The sequence below is a fragment of the Onychomys torridus genome, chromosome 7 (genome assembly GCF_903995425.1).
Source record: "Onychomys torridus chromosome 7, mOncTor1.1, whole genome shotgun sequence".
Lineage (NCBI taxonomy): Eukaryota > Metazoa > Chordata > Mammalia > Rodentia > Cricetidae > Onychomys > Onychomys torridus.
In genome coordinates, this window is record NC_050449.1 from 53,663 (window position 1) to 72,550 (window position 18,888).

An 18,888-nucleotide genomic window follows, 5' to 3' on the forward strand; every position below is an offset into this window, starting at 1 on the left:
TACAGTTCGCAGGTTTAGTCCCTTAATGTCATGATGGGAAGCATGGTGGCATTTAGTCAGACATGATGTTGGAGAAGGAGCTTGAGAGTTCTCTATCTTGATCTGCAGGTAGCGAGACGAGCTAACTTGAGCTTCTGAGACCTCAAAGCAGACCCTCTTGTGATACACTTACTCCAACAAAGCCATACCTACTCCAACAAGGACATACCTCCTAATAGTAGCCTGAGTTATTTAGGAATCTCCTAAGCACCCCCTTAGCCAAGAACACAAATACAACCCAGTCCCACCACTGGAAGCCTTGCCTGCCTACAAAAGATGGCCAGTTCAGACTCCATATCATCTAATACTAGGAGTCCTCATTAGGGTCACCTTTATAGATTCCAGGAAGTTGCATTTCCATTCAACCCCCAATTCTCCCCACCCATTCCAGCCGTCCCTTCCTGTCCTCTCTCCCTCCATCCCTTCCCACCCACCCCACATGATCCCTCTTGCCCCTGTCCCCACCCACCCCCAGACCCCCAGACCCTTGCAAAATCTACTTCCCCTTCCTAGAGAGGTCTGTGCTTCCCCACTAGAGCCCTACTCTTTACTAACCTCTCTAGGTCTGTAGATTTTAGTTTGATTATCATTTACTTAACAGCTAATATCCACTTATGTAAATATCATATTTGTCTTTCTGAGTCTGGGTTGCCTTATTCAGGATAATCTTTTTATAGTTATATCCATTTGCTTGAAAATTTCATGATGTCATTTAAAAAAATAACTGAGTAATTCTCCATTGTGTAAATGTACCACATACCACATTTTCTTTATCTGTTCTGTTGGGGAACATTTAGGTTGTTTCCAGTTTCTGGTTATTATGAATAAAGCTTCAGTGAACATAGTTGAGCAGGAATCCTTCTAGTATGTGGTTCTTTGGGTATGTGCCCAAGAGTGGTTGATATAGCTGGGTCTTGAGGTAAATCAAGTCCCAATTTTCTAAGGAACTACCATATTTCTAAGGAACCTCCATTGTTGCTGTACACATTTGCAGGCTCACTAACAATGGAGGACTATTCCCCTTGCTCCACATCCTTGCCAGTATGAGCTGTCACTTGTGTTATTGTTCATTCAGACATCCAGTTTTGACTAGCATCTTTGTTGAAGATGCTTTCTTTTTCTCCAATGTGAGTTTTTGGCTTCTTTACCAAAAAATCAGGTATCTATAGGTGTATGAATTTATGTCTGGGTCTTTCCTTTTGATTCTGTTGATCAACTTGTCTGTTTTTATGTCAGTGCCATGAGGTTTTTATTTCTAAAGCTCTGTAGTACAGCTTGAACTCTGGGATGGTGATACTTTCAGCAGCTGTTTTATTGTTCGGGATTGTTTTAGCTATCCTGGGTTTCTGTTTCTCCATATGAGGTTGAGAATTGTCCTTTCAAGGTCTGTAAGGAATTGTGTTGTAATTGTGATGGGGATTATGTTGAATCTGTAGATTGCTTTTGGTACAAGGGCCATTTTTTAAATTTTAAATATATTTATTTATTAAATTTTTTTTCATTTTACACACCAGCCCCAGTTCCCCCTCCCTCCCCTCTCCCACTTCCTCACCTTCCTCCCACTCTATCCCCATCCACTCCTCAGAGTGGGTAAGGCCGCCCATGGTAGTCAACAAAGTCTGGCATACCAAGTTGAAGGAGAGCCTAGCCCCTCCCCATACAATGGCCATTTTTACTATGTTAATTCTTCCAGTCCATAAACGGGAGAGATCTTTCCATCTTCTGATATCTTTCTCAGTTTCTTTCTTTAAAGACTTAAAGTTTTTTTTTACATACAAGTCTTTCACTTGCACAAGTAGAGATTCCCCAACATATTTTATATTATTTGTGTCTATTGTGAAAGGTGTTGCTTCCCTGATTTCTTTCTCAGTCTGTCATTTGTATATAGGAGGGGCTGCTGATCTTTTTCTTTTTTTAGTTAATCTTGTATCCACCCACTGTGCTGAAAGTGTTTATCAGCTATAGGAATATGGAATTTTTAAGGTCATTTATACATAGTATTATATCATTTGCAAATAATGACACTTTGACATCTTCCTTTTCAATTTGTATTCCTTTGATCTCCTTTAGTTGTCCTTTTGCTCCAGCTAAAACTTCAAGTACTATATTGAATAGATATGGAGAGAACCTTGTCTTGTTCCTGACTTTAGTGGAATTGCTTTGAGTTTCTCTCCATTTAATTTGATATTGGCTATAGTTTGCTATAAACTGCCTTTATTATGTTCAGGTATGTCCCTCGTGTCCATAATCTCTCCAGGATTTTGATCATGAAGGGGTGTTGTGTTGGAGCCCACTAGGTTTCCTAGTGGCTGTACCCAGCAGAACGGCATAAGAGGTTGATTGGACCATGGGCCTGGATACCAGGTGACTGTAACTAGCAAGGTGGAGGTCTTTTGCTCCACCCCTTGGCATTGTTATAAATAGACCTTTGAAATAAAGTTCTGGGCCCGATTGGATAAGGATCCAGGCCTACTAGAGTCTATCCTGTGTTTTCTCTCTGTTTCTCTCCTCCTTACTTCTAACTAAGTCTCTTATCTCTCATTCCTCAAGAGTCCTGGGGTAAATAATGGTGGAGGCTGGTCCCTTACAGTGTTGGATTTTGTTGAAGGCTTTTTTGACATCTAATGAGGTGATCATGAGGGTTTTTTCTTCACTTTATTTACATGGTGAGTTACATTCGCATATTTTCATATGTTGAACCATTCCTGCATCTCTGGCATGAAGCCTACCTGATCATAGTGGATAATCTTTTCTGATGTGTTCTTGGATTAGGTTTGCAAGTATTATATTGAGTATTTTTATATCTGTGTTCATAAGAGAAATAAGTCTGTAATTCTTTTTATTTGTTTAGCCTTTATGTGGTTTGGGTATCAGGGTAACTGTGGCCTCATAAAATGAATTGGACTTTAGTTGGAGACCTTCTCTCCAGGTGCCACCAAGCCCTGTTAGTCGAACAACCCACTTGTAAAATAAACACACAGACATTTATATTATTTAAACTGCTTGGCCATTAGCTCTTACTCTTATATTTAGCCCATTTCTATTAATCTATACTTTGCCACGTGGCTCATGGCTTACCAGTACCTTATTTCTTTCTTGTCATGGTGGCCGCTGGCTATGTCTCCTTCTCCACCTTCCACTTCCCAGAATTCTCTTCTTTGCTTGTCCCGCCTATACTTCTGCCTGGCTACTGGCCAATCAGCATTTTATTTATACAGAGTGATATCCACAGCACTTCCTCTGTTTTTTTTTTTGTTAAAAAAGGAAGGTTAACTTTCACATAGTGAAATTACAGATAACAAAACAATTATCAAGCAAGAATTACAGTTACAATATTAAAGAAGATATTCTATCTATCTTATATTTGTGAGTTTAAGGTTTTATATCTAACTTATCTTTTATCATAACTGAGAAAATTATAACTATCTAGTCTTCAACCACATCAAAGACCTCAGAAGGATATAATATTACCTGAGAACCGGAAGAAGGATGCAAGCAACTTTCGGGAGTCTTGCAGGGTAGACAGAGACAGCTGGCAGCCTGGACAGTCACCTAATGTTCGTTTGTAAAGTTGGGGCATTTGTCTTCAGCCCACAGGGCTAGAGTCTCTTGGTCACCTGTTTCAGTGTCCTGTAGAATGTCTGGCAGTTTCCTCTGTGAAGCAGGAACCTGAAGGACCATTTTGTCAAGCAAAGTTTAGTGGTCATCTTTCTATGGGTCCTGCATGTCCATTTGATCAAGCAGTCCAGGCAAGAACAGTTTCTTGCCCAAATGGCTATTTTTGCCAAGGTGAAGATAAACTCCATATGAAGTGTCTTCAATGCCCATCCTCTTCTCTGAAGTAAATTGGTGCTGCCAGGAGCAGGCATGTCTCACTGTCCAGAAAGTCTAAATTTTTAAAAATATTTTAAATGCCATATTCTGTAGGTCTTTGAAGTATTTGAAGATTACCTAACTATCTGAAACATATCTATGTATACCTAGAAGACTTAACTAACATGGCTATGAGTATGATGATCATAGATGACTAATTATTAATCTATTTTTAATTATCCATTACAATTTTAAATGAGCTGTACCTTAAACAAGAGTAGAAATATACACACAGTATAACAAAATTAACTTTAAGTTTGTATCAATAGACTCAAATCTATACCAATGTGAAACATTTTAAATGAGTTGTTGCCCTTTAAAAGTAAGTTCATTAATCTACCCTTTCATCCTATTATATCTATATCATATCCCCTTCTTTAGAAAGAGATTGCATTTATAATCAACCTGTTGTAAATAAAATAGTGGTTTTTCTCTGTCCCACACCAGAGGGCTGATTTGGGACATAAGAAGCTCGTAACCTTTTCTTTTAACAATGTGCTTGGGTTTAGAGAAGGAGTGAGCCAATTCCATCTCCAAAACCAGCTGGGAATTTGGGCGTAGTTTTTCTTACTACTTCCTGCTGGAGAGGGTGCTGTATCTTATGGGGACATAAAGAAAATTTTAGGATTATGGAGTAGCCCGTGCGGGTGAACCTCTGAGCCAGTTTCCTTGAAACCATTCTGGATGTTGGATCATCTGGGCTGTGGTGTCATCGGAGACCTTTCAGGTGGTCTTGGCTGATCAAACCTGATGTATCTTAATCTGGAACAAATCCATAGCCTCTGGCTTTCTGTGGAAACAAAAGCAGAGACTCTTTTCCAAAGCAACATATCCTTATATCCAAATTTTGAAGTCAAGGTACCTTTAAAATTTACAAATTTATTTAACTCAACAGCTTTTATGAGCAAATCTTTATCTGCAATTAAAAATCCCCAAGACAACACAAACCAGATTCTCTGTGTAATATCATCTTTGTAAGATTGAAACGCCCCTGTGGCTGCTGGTTCCACCCACCTCAGCTTCCCAACATGGTGGTGGTACAGTTTACTGCCAGCTGTGGGTCTGGAGCCATATGTACCATCAACTATCAGAAGTAGTTCTATCAAAGCAGTGCATAGCCCAGAGACTTTTTTTTTTTTAACTAGCAAAGGCTAAATCTACCACGTAGCAGAGTAAAGTGTTGCTTGTAGACTCCTCATTCCCACAACACTGCAGGTCAGAAGCACAATCCAGGAACCCACCATAGTAGCTCAAACCGGCAGGCTGCTGCTAACTTGAGAGAGACAACTAGGAAGCTGTTTTTAGCTCTGTTTTAGAATCTTTTTTTCTCAGGTTTTAGGTGGAAACTCTTGCCAACATGTTGGGCGTCATTTGTAGTTAGAGTTTTTCTGCCAGGCCCACAGTCAGGACAAATCTCTCTCACCCGCCAGGCCCACAGACGCTCAGAACCAACCAAGTAAACACACAGAAACTTACATTGTTTAGAAGCTGTATGGCTGCAGGCTTCTTGTTATCTACTAGGCTGGGAGGTGGTAGTGTACACCTTTAATTCCAGCACTTGGGAGGCAGAGCTAGGTAGATCTCTGTGTGTTCAAGGACACAGCCAGCATGGCAGACACACACCCTTAATCTCAATACCAACCATAGAAGACCTGGAGGTCTGTACAAACAGGCAGTGACGAGGAGGTCATGTGGCTGGGTTTACAACCAATGAGAAAACAGAACAGAAAGTCTATAAAAAAAGACAGAACACACAGAAGTAGGTCTTTTGTGGAGAGGAAGGACAGCAGAAGCAGTGAAGGGTAAGGTTTTCCGCTCTTGCTCTGACCTCGTGGTTTTTAACTCTGCAATTGTTTCTGTGTTTCTTATTTAACAAGATAGTTCCATCTACATTGGACATTGATCCTTCTGTTTCTATTTTGTGAATAATTTGTGGAGTATTGGCATTAGCTCTTCTTGGATAGTGTGGTTGAATTCTGCACTAAAACCATTTGGCCCTGTGCTTCTTTTGGTTGGGAGATTTAATGACTACCTCTATTTCAGTAGGGGTTATAGATCTAAATTGTTTATGCTAGCTTTATTTAATTTTGGTATGTGGTGTATATTGAGAATATTATCCATTTCTTTTAGATTTTCCAATTTAGTGGAGTTCAAATTTTTAAAGTATGTCCTTGTGATTCTCTGATTTCCTTGGTGTCTGTTGTTATGCCCCCTTTTCATTCATGACTTTATTCATTTGAAAATTCTCTGTGCTTTAGTTCATTTGGATAAGAGTTTGTCTATCTTGTTGCTTTTCTCAAAGAACCTACTCTTTGTTTCATTGATTCCTTTTTACTTTATTTCTTATTTCTTTCTTTCTTTTTCTTTGGTATTTCAAGACAAGGTCTCTCTTTGTAGCCAGGCTGGCTTCAAACTTAGAGAGATCTGCCTGCTTCTGCCTCCCACCTGCTGGAATTAAAGGTGATTCTTTGCACAGTTCACTTTGTTTCTATTTTATTAATTTCAACCCTCAGTTTGATTATTTCTTGCTATCTACTCCTCTTGGATGTACTTGCTTCTTTTTGCTCTAGAGCTTTCAGGTGTGCTGTTAATTTGCTATATGAGATCTTTCCAATTTTGTTATGTAGAGAATTAGTGCTATGAACTTTCCTTTTAGCACTACTTTCATTGTATCCCATAAGTTTGGATATGTTGTATATTTTTTCATTCAATTCTTTCTTTATTCCTGCCTTCAACTATTTTTTCATTTAGTAGAGACGTATTCAGTTTCCATGAGTTTGTAAGCTTTCTGTTGTTTTTGCTGTTGTTTATATCCATTTTTAATCCATAGTGGTTTGATAGGGTGCAGATAGTTATTTCAATTTTCTTGTATCTGTTGAGACTCTTGTGTCCAAGTATGTGCTCAATTTTGGAGTAAATTCTATGAAATACTGACACGAAGGTGGAATGCTCTGTAAATATCTGGTTCATTTGGTTTATAATGTCTGTTAGCTCCCGCATTTTCTTGTTTAGTTTTTGTCTGGATGACCTACCTGTTCATTGGTGAGAGGCATGTTGATGTCTATCAGTTTGTGAGGGTAGATGTATGATTTAAGCTTTCCTGGTATTTCTTTCACAAATGGGATGGGGAGCTTTTATTCGGGGCATAGTTAAAAAAAATATTTGGGAAGTTATCTTGGCAGATTTTTCCTTTGATGAATATGTGGTGTCCTTCCCCATTTCTTTTGATTAATTTTAGTTTGAAGTCTATTTTGTTAGATATTATCATGACTACACCCATGCTTCTTAGGTCCATTTATCTGGAATATTATTTTCCAACCCTATACCCTGAGGTAATACCTGTCTTTGATGTTGAGGTGTGTTTCTTGTATACAGCAGAAGAATGGATCCTGTTTTTTAACCCATTCTGTTATTCTTTGTCTTATTAGAGAATCGAGACCATTGATATTGAGAGGTATCTATTAATGACCAATGACTGTTAATTCCTGTTAGTTTATTGTTGTTGTTGGTGGTGTGTGTATTGTGTGTCAGTGTGTGGTTTGTGTGTATGTGTGTGTGTGTTTCCCTTCTCTTGGTTTTGCTAGTGTGAGACTATTTATTTCCTGTGTTTTTATGGGTGTAGTTAATATCCTTGCTTTGGATTTTTTTCTAGCACCTTCTGTAAGGCTGGATTTGTAGCTAGATATCATTTAAATTTGACTTTATCAAGGAACAACTTATTTTTTCCATTTATGGTGATTGAAAATATTGCTGGGTATAATAAGCTGAACTGGCATCTATGGTCTCTTAGAGCCTGCAGCAAAGCTCTTCAAGCCCCTTTTTGCTTTTAGAGTCTCTATTGAGAAATCAGGTGTAATTCTGTTAAGTCTGCTTTCATATGATACTTGGTCTTTTTCCTTTGCAACTTTTAATATTTTTTCTTTGTTCTGTATGTTTGATGTTTTGATTATTATGTGGTGATGGTACTTTCTTTTTTGGTTCAATCTATTTTGTATTATTTATGTTTCTTGTGCCATCATAGGTATTTCCTGTTTAGAAAATTTTTCTTCTATGATTTTGTTGAAAAATATTTTTTGTGCCTTTGAGCTGGGAATTTTCTCCTTCCTCTATTCCTATATCCTCAGGTTAGGTCTGTTCATAGTTTCCCAGATTTCCTGAATGTTTTGAGTCAGAAATATTTTAGATTTAACATTTTCTTTGGTGTATCCATTTCTTCTACCATATCTTCAGTACTCTTCCATTTCTTGTGTTCTGTAGATGAAGCTTGCCTCTATAGTTCCTGTTTGTATTCCTAAATTTTTCATTCCCAGAATTCCCTCAGTTTGTGACTTCTTTAATTTTTTTTTTCTATTTCCATTTTCAGGTCTTGAACAGTATTAATTTATTTCCTTCAACTGTTTGTTTGGTTTTTCTTGGCTTTCTTTAAGTTATTTATTCATTTCCTCCAATTGTTTGTTTTTGTTTTCCTGGCTTTCTTTGGTCATGGGCAAGGCAAGGCTGCAGCTTGTGTCCTGTTGCAGAGCTGTGGCTGACCCTGAGGATTGGGTCTTGGGAAGCAGGGAGACTGGACAATGTCTGTCAGCAGCCTTCCTGGTCTTCTGATGGTGTGGCCTGTGGTTGGGCATTTATTGTCCACTTTTGTTGGGGGCTGGGTGGTTGAGTAGGTGTTGTCTGCCCAAGTTGAAGGCTGGGGCACAGTGAGGAGAGGCCAGGGTGGGATGGTCTGTGGGATTCGACAGAGGGGGGACAGGCTGCAACTGGTATTCTGTTAGAGAAAGTAGAGATAGGTGTGGCCTATGGTTGAACTGGGGTGTTTGCCAGAGTTGGAGGTTGGGACACCACAAAGAGGCAAAGGCCAGGGTGAGGTGGTGGGATTCACAGGAGGTATAGACAGCCAGTGGTGAGGGAAAGCTGCAGCTGGTGTTCTGTTGTAGCACTAAGAACAACCCTGAATATTGGGTTTAGGGAAGTAAAGAACAACCTGCCCTAAGTTTGAGTTATTAAAATTAAATGGACTGATTTTGATTCTTTTTCACGGCCATTAAAATATTTGCTCTTAAATGCAGTTTAATCCATTTTCTCAAATATTCATAGAATTTTGAAAATAAGCATGTTTTCTTTTTGGGTTCAGGCTCTTTATGTTGTTGCTCATTCTTAAAGTTTTAAGAATAATGGCATTATAGTAAGTGCAGAATAAGAAATTACTTTGCATATATGTGTTGTGAAAACATTTAATCTATTCTTGGATATGGTAAAGGTTCTTTGTAGTTGGACTTTTCGGTGGAACTGTTAGCTCACCAGTGACTATTATTGATTGTAAAAGCTTGGCCGATAGCTTAGGTTTATTTCCAGACTAGCTCTTATAACTCAAATTAACTCATATGTTTTAATCATGTTTTTTTATATTGCTTGGTTGCCTTTACTCTGTATTGCCCATGCTGCTTCCTCTGAGTTTCCTGCCATCCCCTCTTCTTCTTCCCAGCATCCTTTCTGCCTAGAAATCCTGTCTAGCTGTGAGCCATTCAGCTTTTTATTAAACCAGTCAGTGACACATCTTCACAGTGTACAAAAAAGTATTCCATAATACTTCTCAGATAACCATTTTGATCACCATTTTTTTTTTTATATTGAAAGTATCTTATGTCCTTAAATATCAACAGTAGTTATTTCTGAAAGTTTGGATTGTAAGTCATACTGATGTTTAAAGCTGGTGTATGAAATGAACATTCTTTGTTATATTTTTAGGAGAAAGAAAAATAAATCTCAACAATTTTTAAGGTTGCTGTTAACATTTATTATATTCAGAGTGACTGACTGACAGTGTGTGTGTGTGCATTTGCGTGATATGGAACGAGATGGAGGAAAAGGTGGAGGTAGTCAGAGATGGGGAAGAAAGTGAAAGAGAAAACAAACAGTATACCAACTATTGATTTGCTTGTTAAGATCTTTGGTGAAAGGGAGAATAAATTGAAATAAGCATGGCAGCATAGGAAACCAACTTGATAATATTTTGGAAAAAAATAAAACAAAATCCCAAAATGCTATATGAACATTCTTTCCCAACTACATTGTAGAGTGTCATAGATTTGAAAAGGTATGTTAATACCAACATTTGTAGTGTTGCCTAAATATTGTTGTCACTATAATGCCAATTAAGTTATTTAATTTGTTGCCTTCAGAATTACACCCAGAAAATTTGATACTGTCCAAGCATCTGAGCAGTTCAAAGGTGGAATAATCACCAGTGACATTGGAGACCTGACTTTAAGCAAGCGGGGAATTCGAACATCATTTACGTTCAGGAAAGTGAGGCGTATGCCCTGCAATTGTAGTAAGTCTCTAGTTTCATCTGTGCTACAACAGCAGTAGAGCTTTTTCTTAACTTCTCCATGAGATCTGCTGTCTGTGTTAGGCTTTCCTAGCACTTCTCCAAGCTACCTTTATTAGTGTTTATATTCTTTGAAGGCAGAGGCTATGTTTTATCATTGATTTACCTGATATTTGGTCCTTTAGCATGGTTGAGTGTCAAGAAAATGCTTTAGTTTTTAAAGTAATAGCTAAGAGTGTTGGGATTGTAAGGCATTAATTGTGCAGAAATGGCTTTTGTTGGAAAGGCTTGTCAGGCTCTTGATTTTTCTTTTTTAATCCCAACAGAGAAGTTGGAGATGACCGACTCTAGGGGAGTAAGTAGAGGTTTATATTCTAGTCAGTTTGAAAACCTGGAAGGATCTAAAAAGAGCTGCACACATAGGATGTTGTTCTGACTTGTTTATGTGAGTGTGTTCTTCCCTAGATTAATTTCATGGACTCAACATAAAATTCTTTTACTTTATAAATGATAATTTGTAATGACAGGAATCAGAGAATGCTTTTCATATCACAGATGTTTCAATTTGGCATAGCCTGTAACAATAACCATTATATTTAGATGCAATCTTAAATAAATAAAAAAATCTTTTCTCTCAGGGCTGGAGACATGGTTCAGCTGTAGCTCTTTTGGGGGATCTGAGTTTGCTTCTTCCCAGTGCTCATGTTGTTGGGCTGTTTCCCATCTCCAAAGGATATGATACCTTCTGGACTCCACAGGCACCCCCCTCCTCCATGGCATACACACACAGACATATATACATGAATAAAAATACAAATAAATATTAAAGTGCAAAGCCTCTTAGACCTGAAGATGATAATCCTGTTAAAAAAAAACTTGAAATCACTGTATTTGTGAGGCTGAAAATGAGTTTTTATGTATTTTGCTAACACTGTCAATAGGTCAAAAAGTGCGATACTTTAAAGATGTTTGGAATTTGATGAGTCTCTCACTACTGGCAGCCTTATAAGGTACAGAAACTAAAGCAAAGCTCTAGTTTTTGAGCTACTTAAAAATTCAGTTGGACAGAGAAGCTAGGTTTCTTATACAAATATTTCTTTGATGTGGAAAGTTATTAATTGTAAGTAAAACACTAAAAGCATTTCACTTAGTCTTTTTATTCAGTTTGCAGATTTTTTTCTCCTTTTCTTTCCTCTTTCTTTGACAGTTTCATGCATATATAGTAAATTTTGTTCATTTCCACTCACCGTTACTCTTCTCCCACTGACTCTCTTCTTCCCAACATCCCCCAAATTCTTGCTTTTTTTTTTTTTGTTTGTTTGTTTTGTTTTGTTTTCTGACCAATAATGTTTACTTAGAATTACTTGCTTGTGTGTGGTGTAGAATTATTTTCTGAAGCATGGACAACTTATTAGTAGCTACATAACTGAAGAAAATGACACCTCTTCCCCTAGCAACCATTAACTAGTCCTAGACCCTGTTCATATATGGATACCCTAGCCTTTTACATAAAAATAAAGTTAACATTGCTTTACTTATTATTTAATAAATTTAGTTTTGATTTATTATTTATTTATTTATTATTGATTGATTAATTGAGACGTGTTTCACTCTTTAGCCTGGGCAGCGTGGAATTCGCAGAGTGCCTTCAAATTCTTGGTGGTCCTGCTGCTCAGACTCAAGTGGTAGAGTTATAGGCATGTGCCATCACACCTGGATACAGAGCTTTCTCTTCTCGTTTAGGTTACTCCTCGGTCTGCGACAGACAGAGGAAGGCCACACCTCCCTCCCTTCCAGAGAGCAATAAAGAAGCATGGCAGCTGGAGCGAGAACATGTTCATCATGTGTATGATTTGATTGCAAGACACTTCAGCAGCACAAGGCACAGCCCATGGCCACGCATCGTGGAATTCCTGAAGGCTTTGCCAAGTGGTTCTATAGTGGCAGATATTGGATGTGGAAATGGAAAGTACCTTGGCATCAACAAGGAGTTATATATGGTAAGTAACTGCTGCTCCTGTTTTTTTAATTTGAAAAAAATGGGGGGCGGTTCATATGTGTGTACTGTATTTAACATTATTTTCGTTCCTCCCTCTCCCAATTTCAATTCCTCCTATGTTTCCCTCCCTTTTTAGTTTATGACCTCTTATTTAACTGTTATTATTACATAAGTATTTATATGTATATATAAATACAGCCTGCTGAGTCAATTTATTATTGCATGTGTGTGTTTATTTGTGTTTGTGTGTATATATGTGTATGTGTGTGTGTTTAGGATTTGGGATTACATAACCTACGAGGGGCACTCCTTGAAGAAGATTGATTCTCCCTCTCTCAATAGTCACTAATTGCCTATAGCTCTTCATGCTTTAATGGGGCCTTGTGAAATTTCTCCCATCCACATTAACATGTCAGGTGTGTTGTCATTGTTCAGGTCTAGCCATATTTAGTCAGCCATATTGTTGAGATTCCATGGGTGCAGCTTCCCTGTCATATATAGAAGATGCTGTATTACAGCAGATATCCTGTTCCTCTGGCTCTTAAAACCTTTCTGCCTCTTCCACAATTTTTCTGCTTTGTGCATCTGCTTTACCTTTCCCCTGTTAGGAGGCCTTTCTAATCTATAGTTTGTAATCATGAAATAGTTTATTGATGATCACATTAAAAAGTAAAACCTAAAGATGGGAAAAAGTTGCAAAGAATATAATGCTCACAAATATCTAGGTACATGAAAAAGAGTTGGAGGAGTCTTGGGATGATACCACAGTAGATAAAATGCTTGCCACAGAAGCATGAGAACCTGAGTTCAATCCCCAAGCACCCACATAAAAAGCTGAGTATGGTGGCATATGATTGTGATCCCAGTGCTGGGGACAGTGATGTGGTTCCTCAGGCTCAGTAACCAAGCATTCTAGCTTAATCAGCGAGCCCCAGGTGTCATTGAGAGATTTTGTCTTAAAAAACAAGATGGACAGCTCTTGAGGAATGACCCCTGAGGCGGACCTATTGTCTTCATACTTACATGAACACATGCACACTTACCCACATGCGAACATACAGACGCGCGCGCACACACACACACACACACACACACACACACACACACACACACTTAAAAGGAAAAAAAAATTTGACATGTCTCTTAACTTTTAGTCTGCCATGGCCTAAATAACAGTATATACTATGACAAGGAACTACTACCTGGAAAGCACAAAAACAGAAACAGTAAAGTCTGGTTCGAAACTGCCATATATAAGTACACCTCTTGCACTTCATCAAAGATGTTTTTTTGCAGCAGAGGGAAACTATTATAGAAAGCCACTAGTCAAAATGCCAAGAACAACTGATGATGATTTGTTGAATGGCAACTGATCCATCTTCAGCACAGCCACTACACCTGAATAATAGACTTGTTCCTGTGTCTTCTGGGTCTAAACCTAGTGCTCATTTGTTTTAAATACCGCCTCATAGATTTAAAATTTTACCAAAATTACTATGTCAAATCCAGTACTAAAGCTGTTTCTAGTTCTGGAAGTGTTTGCTTTTTGTTATCATTTCTTTCTTTGAGCCACTTTTTGTCTTCTTGCTGTGTGAAGAAAGTTCTTTCTGTGGTAGACTTTGATGTAAATATTCATATTATCACTGCTCTGTGATGACTAGAATTTTTGTTTCTCAAACTTGGGGGTGAATATTGGAAGGAGAAAGGAAGAGGGAGGGAAGGGAGAGAGTGAGAAAATGAATGAGTCAGTCTATTCAAGTTATTGAAATACCTCAGATTGCTTACAGTCTTACCTTCCTTCCCTACCCTTGATACTTTGTACTGACACAAAGGGAAAACTACTACTGCAGTTAAGGGAAAGTAGAGCTGACAATAAGGAGGAGATGAAAAGTAGCTTTCCATCTAGACACAATGTGAAATCCATTTATTGTTGTCATGTATATAGTTCAATTTTCGTTTGTGAATAGACTACTAATTTTGCTCACCTCGAAGAAATAGGTTTTTGATGTGTCACATAAAATTCCATCCTACAATTCAAAATAAGATAATCAAACCAGACTTGATGATACATGTCTAAAATCTCAGTTCTTGAGGGGCATTTAGGCTATGTCAAAGCAAAGAAACTGAAAAACAAAACATGGAAAACAACATGTTATATATAGACTTGGCCTCCCTGGAACCTGCTATGTAGATCAGGCTGGCATCAAATTCACAGAGATCTCTCTGCTTCTGCTTCTTCAGTGCTAGGATTAAAGGTGTGTACCACCATGCTTGCAGGATATTAACTTCTTAAAAACTTCTTCACAAATGTTTCAGAATGGACTGTGCTTTGTGACCAAAAAGCAAGAGTGAGAAGACACTAATTTTTAAAAATGGAGATTAAGAGTGTCATTCACCACATACTCCAATGATTTCAGAATGTTATTAGAAATTACTATGAAAATTGATACTCTAAAGAACTGGAAAACCTAGATGAAGTAGAATTTCTTGTTGCATACCAAATTAGACATAGAACGTATTGCAGACCCATTTTAATAGGTGAGATCAAAGCTATAATCAAAAGCCTACTCTGAAAGAAACACCCAGGACCAGATAGATTTACTGTTGAATTCTATCAAACTTCAAGGAAGTTCTGATACTAATTCTTCATAACTTGTTTCACAAAATAGAGAGTGAAGGGATATTCCCAATCTGTTCAGTAAGCCAGTATTACACTGATCCAAAACCATATTAAGACACAATAACAAAAAGAGAAAGCTACAATCCAATTTTGTGATGAACACAGCTGGATATATCATAATACCCAACCTCAAGTTATATTGTACTGAAGCCAGGATTCAAATCTAGACTTTAGTACCTCTTTTTCTTGCTTTTTAACTGTATTTCTCTGTACTTTATATATTGCCAGTTTGATTCCTCTACAACTGATTTTTTCTTTTATAAATATTATTTAAAAATTTTAATTCATGTATCTGAATATGGAATTATGTATGTGAGTGCAGTGTTTATATAGGCCAGAAGAGGCCATTGGATCCCCTGAAGCTGGAGTTAGAGTTGGTTGTTAGCCATCTGATGAGGGTACTTGGAACTGAACTTATATCCTCTGTGAGAGCAGTATGTGCTTTTAACCTCTGAATCATCTTCATAGTTTTAAAAATTGTGTGTTTATGTATGTACATATATATATATATATATATATATATATATATTCTTTTAAAAAAGTATTTACTTATTTCATGTATGTTTGTGTTTTGTCTGTTGTGTATGTACATGTCCATGTGCAAACCTGTTGTTATCAAATGCCAGTAATGAGAATTGGATCCCCAGGAACTGGAGTTATGTGACAGATAATTAGCTACCGTGTATTTGTGCTGCCGATCAAACCCATGCCCTCTGCAACAGTATCAAGTGCTCTGTAGCCCAAATATTGTGTCTTTTTAAGAAAAACAAAGCCCCTATTCAGAATATTGCTGAAAGATATTTACCTACCTGTATTCCTATTACCCTAATAACTAGTTTATAATGAGTATATTTTCTTATTGATTTTACCATAAATATTTTATATCATAGTTTATGTAATTTGATAATGCATATCACTTTTTCTCATTTTTACATTAATTGTCTCTTAAAGTTTCTGGAGTTTAGAATATTTATATTAGGTGACATTCCTGTATTTATGGTTGTTGTCAGTTAAGTGCTGTTTTTAGTAACTGAAGGACTGGGGCCTTAAGTCTGTGGCACAGTGCTTTAGCATATGTGAGTTCTGGGTTCTAGTGTCCACCTCCAGCCGCATGCACATGCATGCATACACACATACAAATAACCTATTGTGCACTTAGTTTTATTAGGAGGGTAGATTTCCTGTTGAGTATGTATGCTATAATAAAACACATAAGTTTTCACTGTTTGCAAACATGTATGTTGAAAGACATTGTGACAAGAAGAAAAAATAGAGATTTTGGGAATAAGAGGATCAGGTTTGTAAATCTGTCGTCTATTCTCAGCAAATTACTAACTTTCTGTGTCATAAAATTTCATCATCTCTACTGTGGAAATATAACTAACTCAAAATATGTTACAAAGAATCTGTCTGGGTGAATTCAATACAGGTTAGTGGCTCTTAGCCTGGTTAGCTTTTTCTATAATTTGTGTTATTTTTAAAAATGAATTTTAGAAGAGTGGTTATTGAGCTAAAAGCTGTGGACATTTTTATGTTAAAAATTAAAGATAGTATGACTAATTGCTTTTTAAATGGCTATGCCCGTTTGTGCTGTCAACATTATGTAAAGACAGATTTTTTTTTTTATCACACTGCCATTACTGTGAAACATTTTGATTTTAAAACTGTGGGGGAGTCCTTCTTAGTGCAGTCCCCTGTCCATTCTGAAGTGGATGCTTTGTTTGTTTGTTTGTTTCTTTCTTTTCCTTTCCTTTCTCACCTGCTAAGGTAAGCATCAATTACTTGCTTGCTCTAAAAGTTATGTTTGATAATTTAATAGTAGAAAATGGAACTTTATTTTAATGATTTTATTCATGTTTTAATTATATTTTCACAGTCACACATTTAGGGTTTTGGCTTGTTTTATTTTTCTTTGAACATTTTAAAAATAAAGAAGTTTAACTGGGGAGAAGTCTCTGTGGGTAAATTACTTGTCATACAAGCAAGTTGACCTGAGTTGAAATCCTCAGAATAAACAAAATCCAGATGTGGTAGGTGAATGTAGTTCACTCTCTCCTCCAGTGAGATAGGAGATGGAGACAGGAGAATTCTTAGGTTGTAGTTCAGCTAGCCTGGTGTACATTGCAGTAAAACAAGAGACTCTAAATTACGCAAGGTGAAATGCAAGGACTAACACACATGCATGTGATCATGCTTGCACATGAACACATGTATACATGTAATACGTACAAGTAGGGAAGAGTAAAGAAAATATTTTTAAGCCTAATATAAATTTTTATGTCCTTGATCTCCATCTAACATTATGAAATATGGAGCTTTGCAAGAGTTCTTGAGTTTGTGTTTTTTGCTTATTATTAGGCCATCTTTCTGCTATATTGTGGACATTGTATAGAATTATTATGAAGAATTTCAAATACTTGATACTGATACTATCATTGGTATTTATAGCAGGAAGAGGAAAAACATGATTTAACTATGTTTTGTGGAAGACTCCAGCAAAACAAACAAAAGATGAAAGTCTTGAGCCAGGCATGGCCCACTTCTCCATCAGTGGGATTTGTGTGACACATTGTCTATGCTTTCTTGTTATTGAAAAGGTGTGCTGTATCCAAACTGTCAAAAGCATCTGGCAAAAGGAGAGAGACATTTCCTCTTATTTTACATGGCTACTGTTCCAGTTTTCTTTGTTGTTATTAGCAACTTCCTTCTGAATAAACTACTGAGCCCTGCTTTCAAAGCTTTGTTTTATAGTCAGTCTGGATATCTTTCTGTTGACTCTTAGTAAGATGCAGTTGTTGGTTACGACTCAACATACTTATGGCTTATGATTATTTCTGATCTGAATTTAAGTGTAAGGAAATATGGCCAACATAAAACTCTGTATATTATTTGAATGGTGTTTCCATTCTGAGTTTGTGCTTATTGGCTGAGTTGTATAGCATATGGATGAAAATAAAGAAATATGATCAGCCAGGCATTGATCTTAAACAAAGGGAAGAGTTAGAAATGGTGCCAGTGCTGTTATTAGTAGCCCCTTGGGACATTCCCATATTGAATTTTACCTAGTAAAGTTATGCTGTTATGGAACTCAATTTGTAGACCAGGCTCACCTCGAACCCACAGAGAGTCACCTGCTCTTGACTCCTGAATGCTGGGATTAAAGGTATGCACCACCACTGGCTGGCTGGTTACAAGTTTTTACAGACTAAAAAGCATTACTCATTACTGGACTGGGTTATAAAGAAATGTCTGGGAATAATTATTAAATGATTGGTTAGTGTTTCTTGAGTCCCTTCTATGACTTTCATAGCTTACATGTGCATTTCACAGTTATATATGTATAGATAAGCACATTTATGCACATGGGTATACATAGTGCCATAAAGAGCTCGATGTTTGTATATATGTTACTAAACAGGAAAGCTATGTTGAAGATGGGAAGCCCTAAGACACTTTCGCAGAATCAGAGGTGGTCATGGGGCTTATTGGGCTTTACCTGCTTGGGGAGGTAGAAATATTTTCTCTGCTTGCTGCCTTTAGTGACCGTATTCCCTTAGGATGGTTTTCTTATACAGAAAAATTTAAACAAACATAATTTTACAAACTGAATTCATCATTTTGTTCTTTGTAAGGCTAGGGGTTTAACAGAAAAAAAAATACTCACTAGCTTTAAAAAATGAATAATATTTAACAATTATAAAAAACCAAAAAACAACAACAAAAACAAACAAACAAACAGGCTTTCACTACATAATACTGGCTGGCCTTGAAATTGTAGAGATTTGCCTGCCTCTGCCTCCACCATGCTGGAATTAATGGTATGTGCCATCATATCTGGCCTAAATTCTCTTCTTTTTGTTTGGTAATGACTGATTTTCCTGACTATAGTCATGACTTGGTACTGACTCTTATGACTTGTAATGTGGTTGTTTGCTTGTGTATATGAAGTATTTGTGAGTAGTCTAAGGT

General features: G+C 37.2%; 1 protein-coding gene across 3 annotated transcripts in view; it reads left to right on the plus strand.

Moving 5' to 3' along the window:
* Alkbh8 (alkB homolog 8, tRNA methyltransferase) overlaps positions 1–18,888 on the plus strand; it is a 60,781-nt gene that overhangs the window by 23,837 nt on the left and 18,056 nt on the right. For all 3 annotated transcript variants that reach the window (XM_036194041.1, XM_036194042.1, XM_036194043.1), the window contains exons 9-10: positions 10,092–10,243; positions 11,984–12,240. In XM_036194041.1, coding sequence (XP_036049934.1) covers positions 10,092–10,243; positions 11,984–12,240 — 409 coding nt within the window. The remainder of the gene's footprint in view (positions 1–10,091; positions 10,244–11,983; positions 12,241–18,888) is intronic.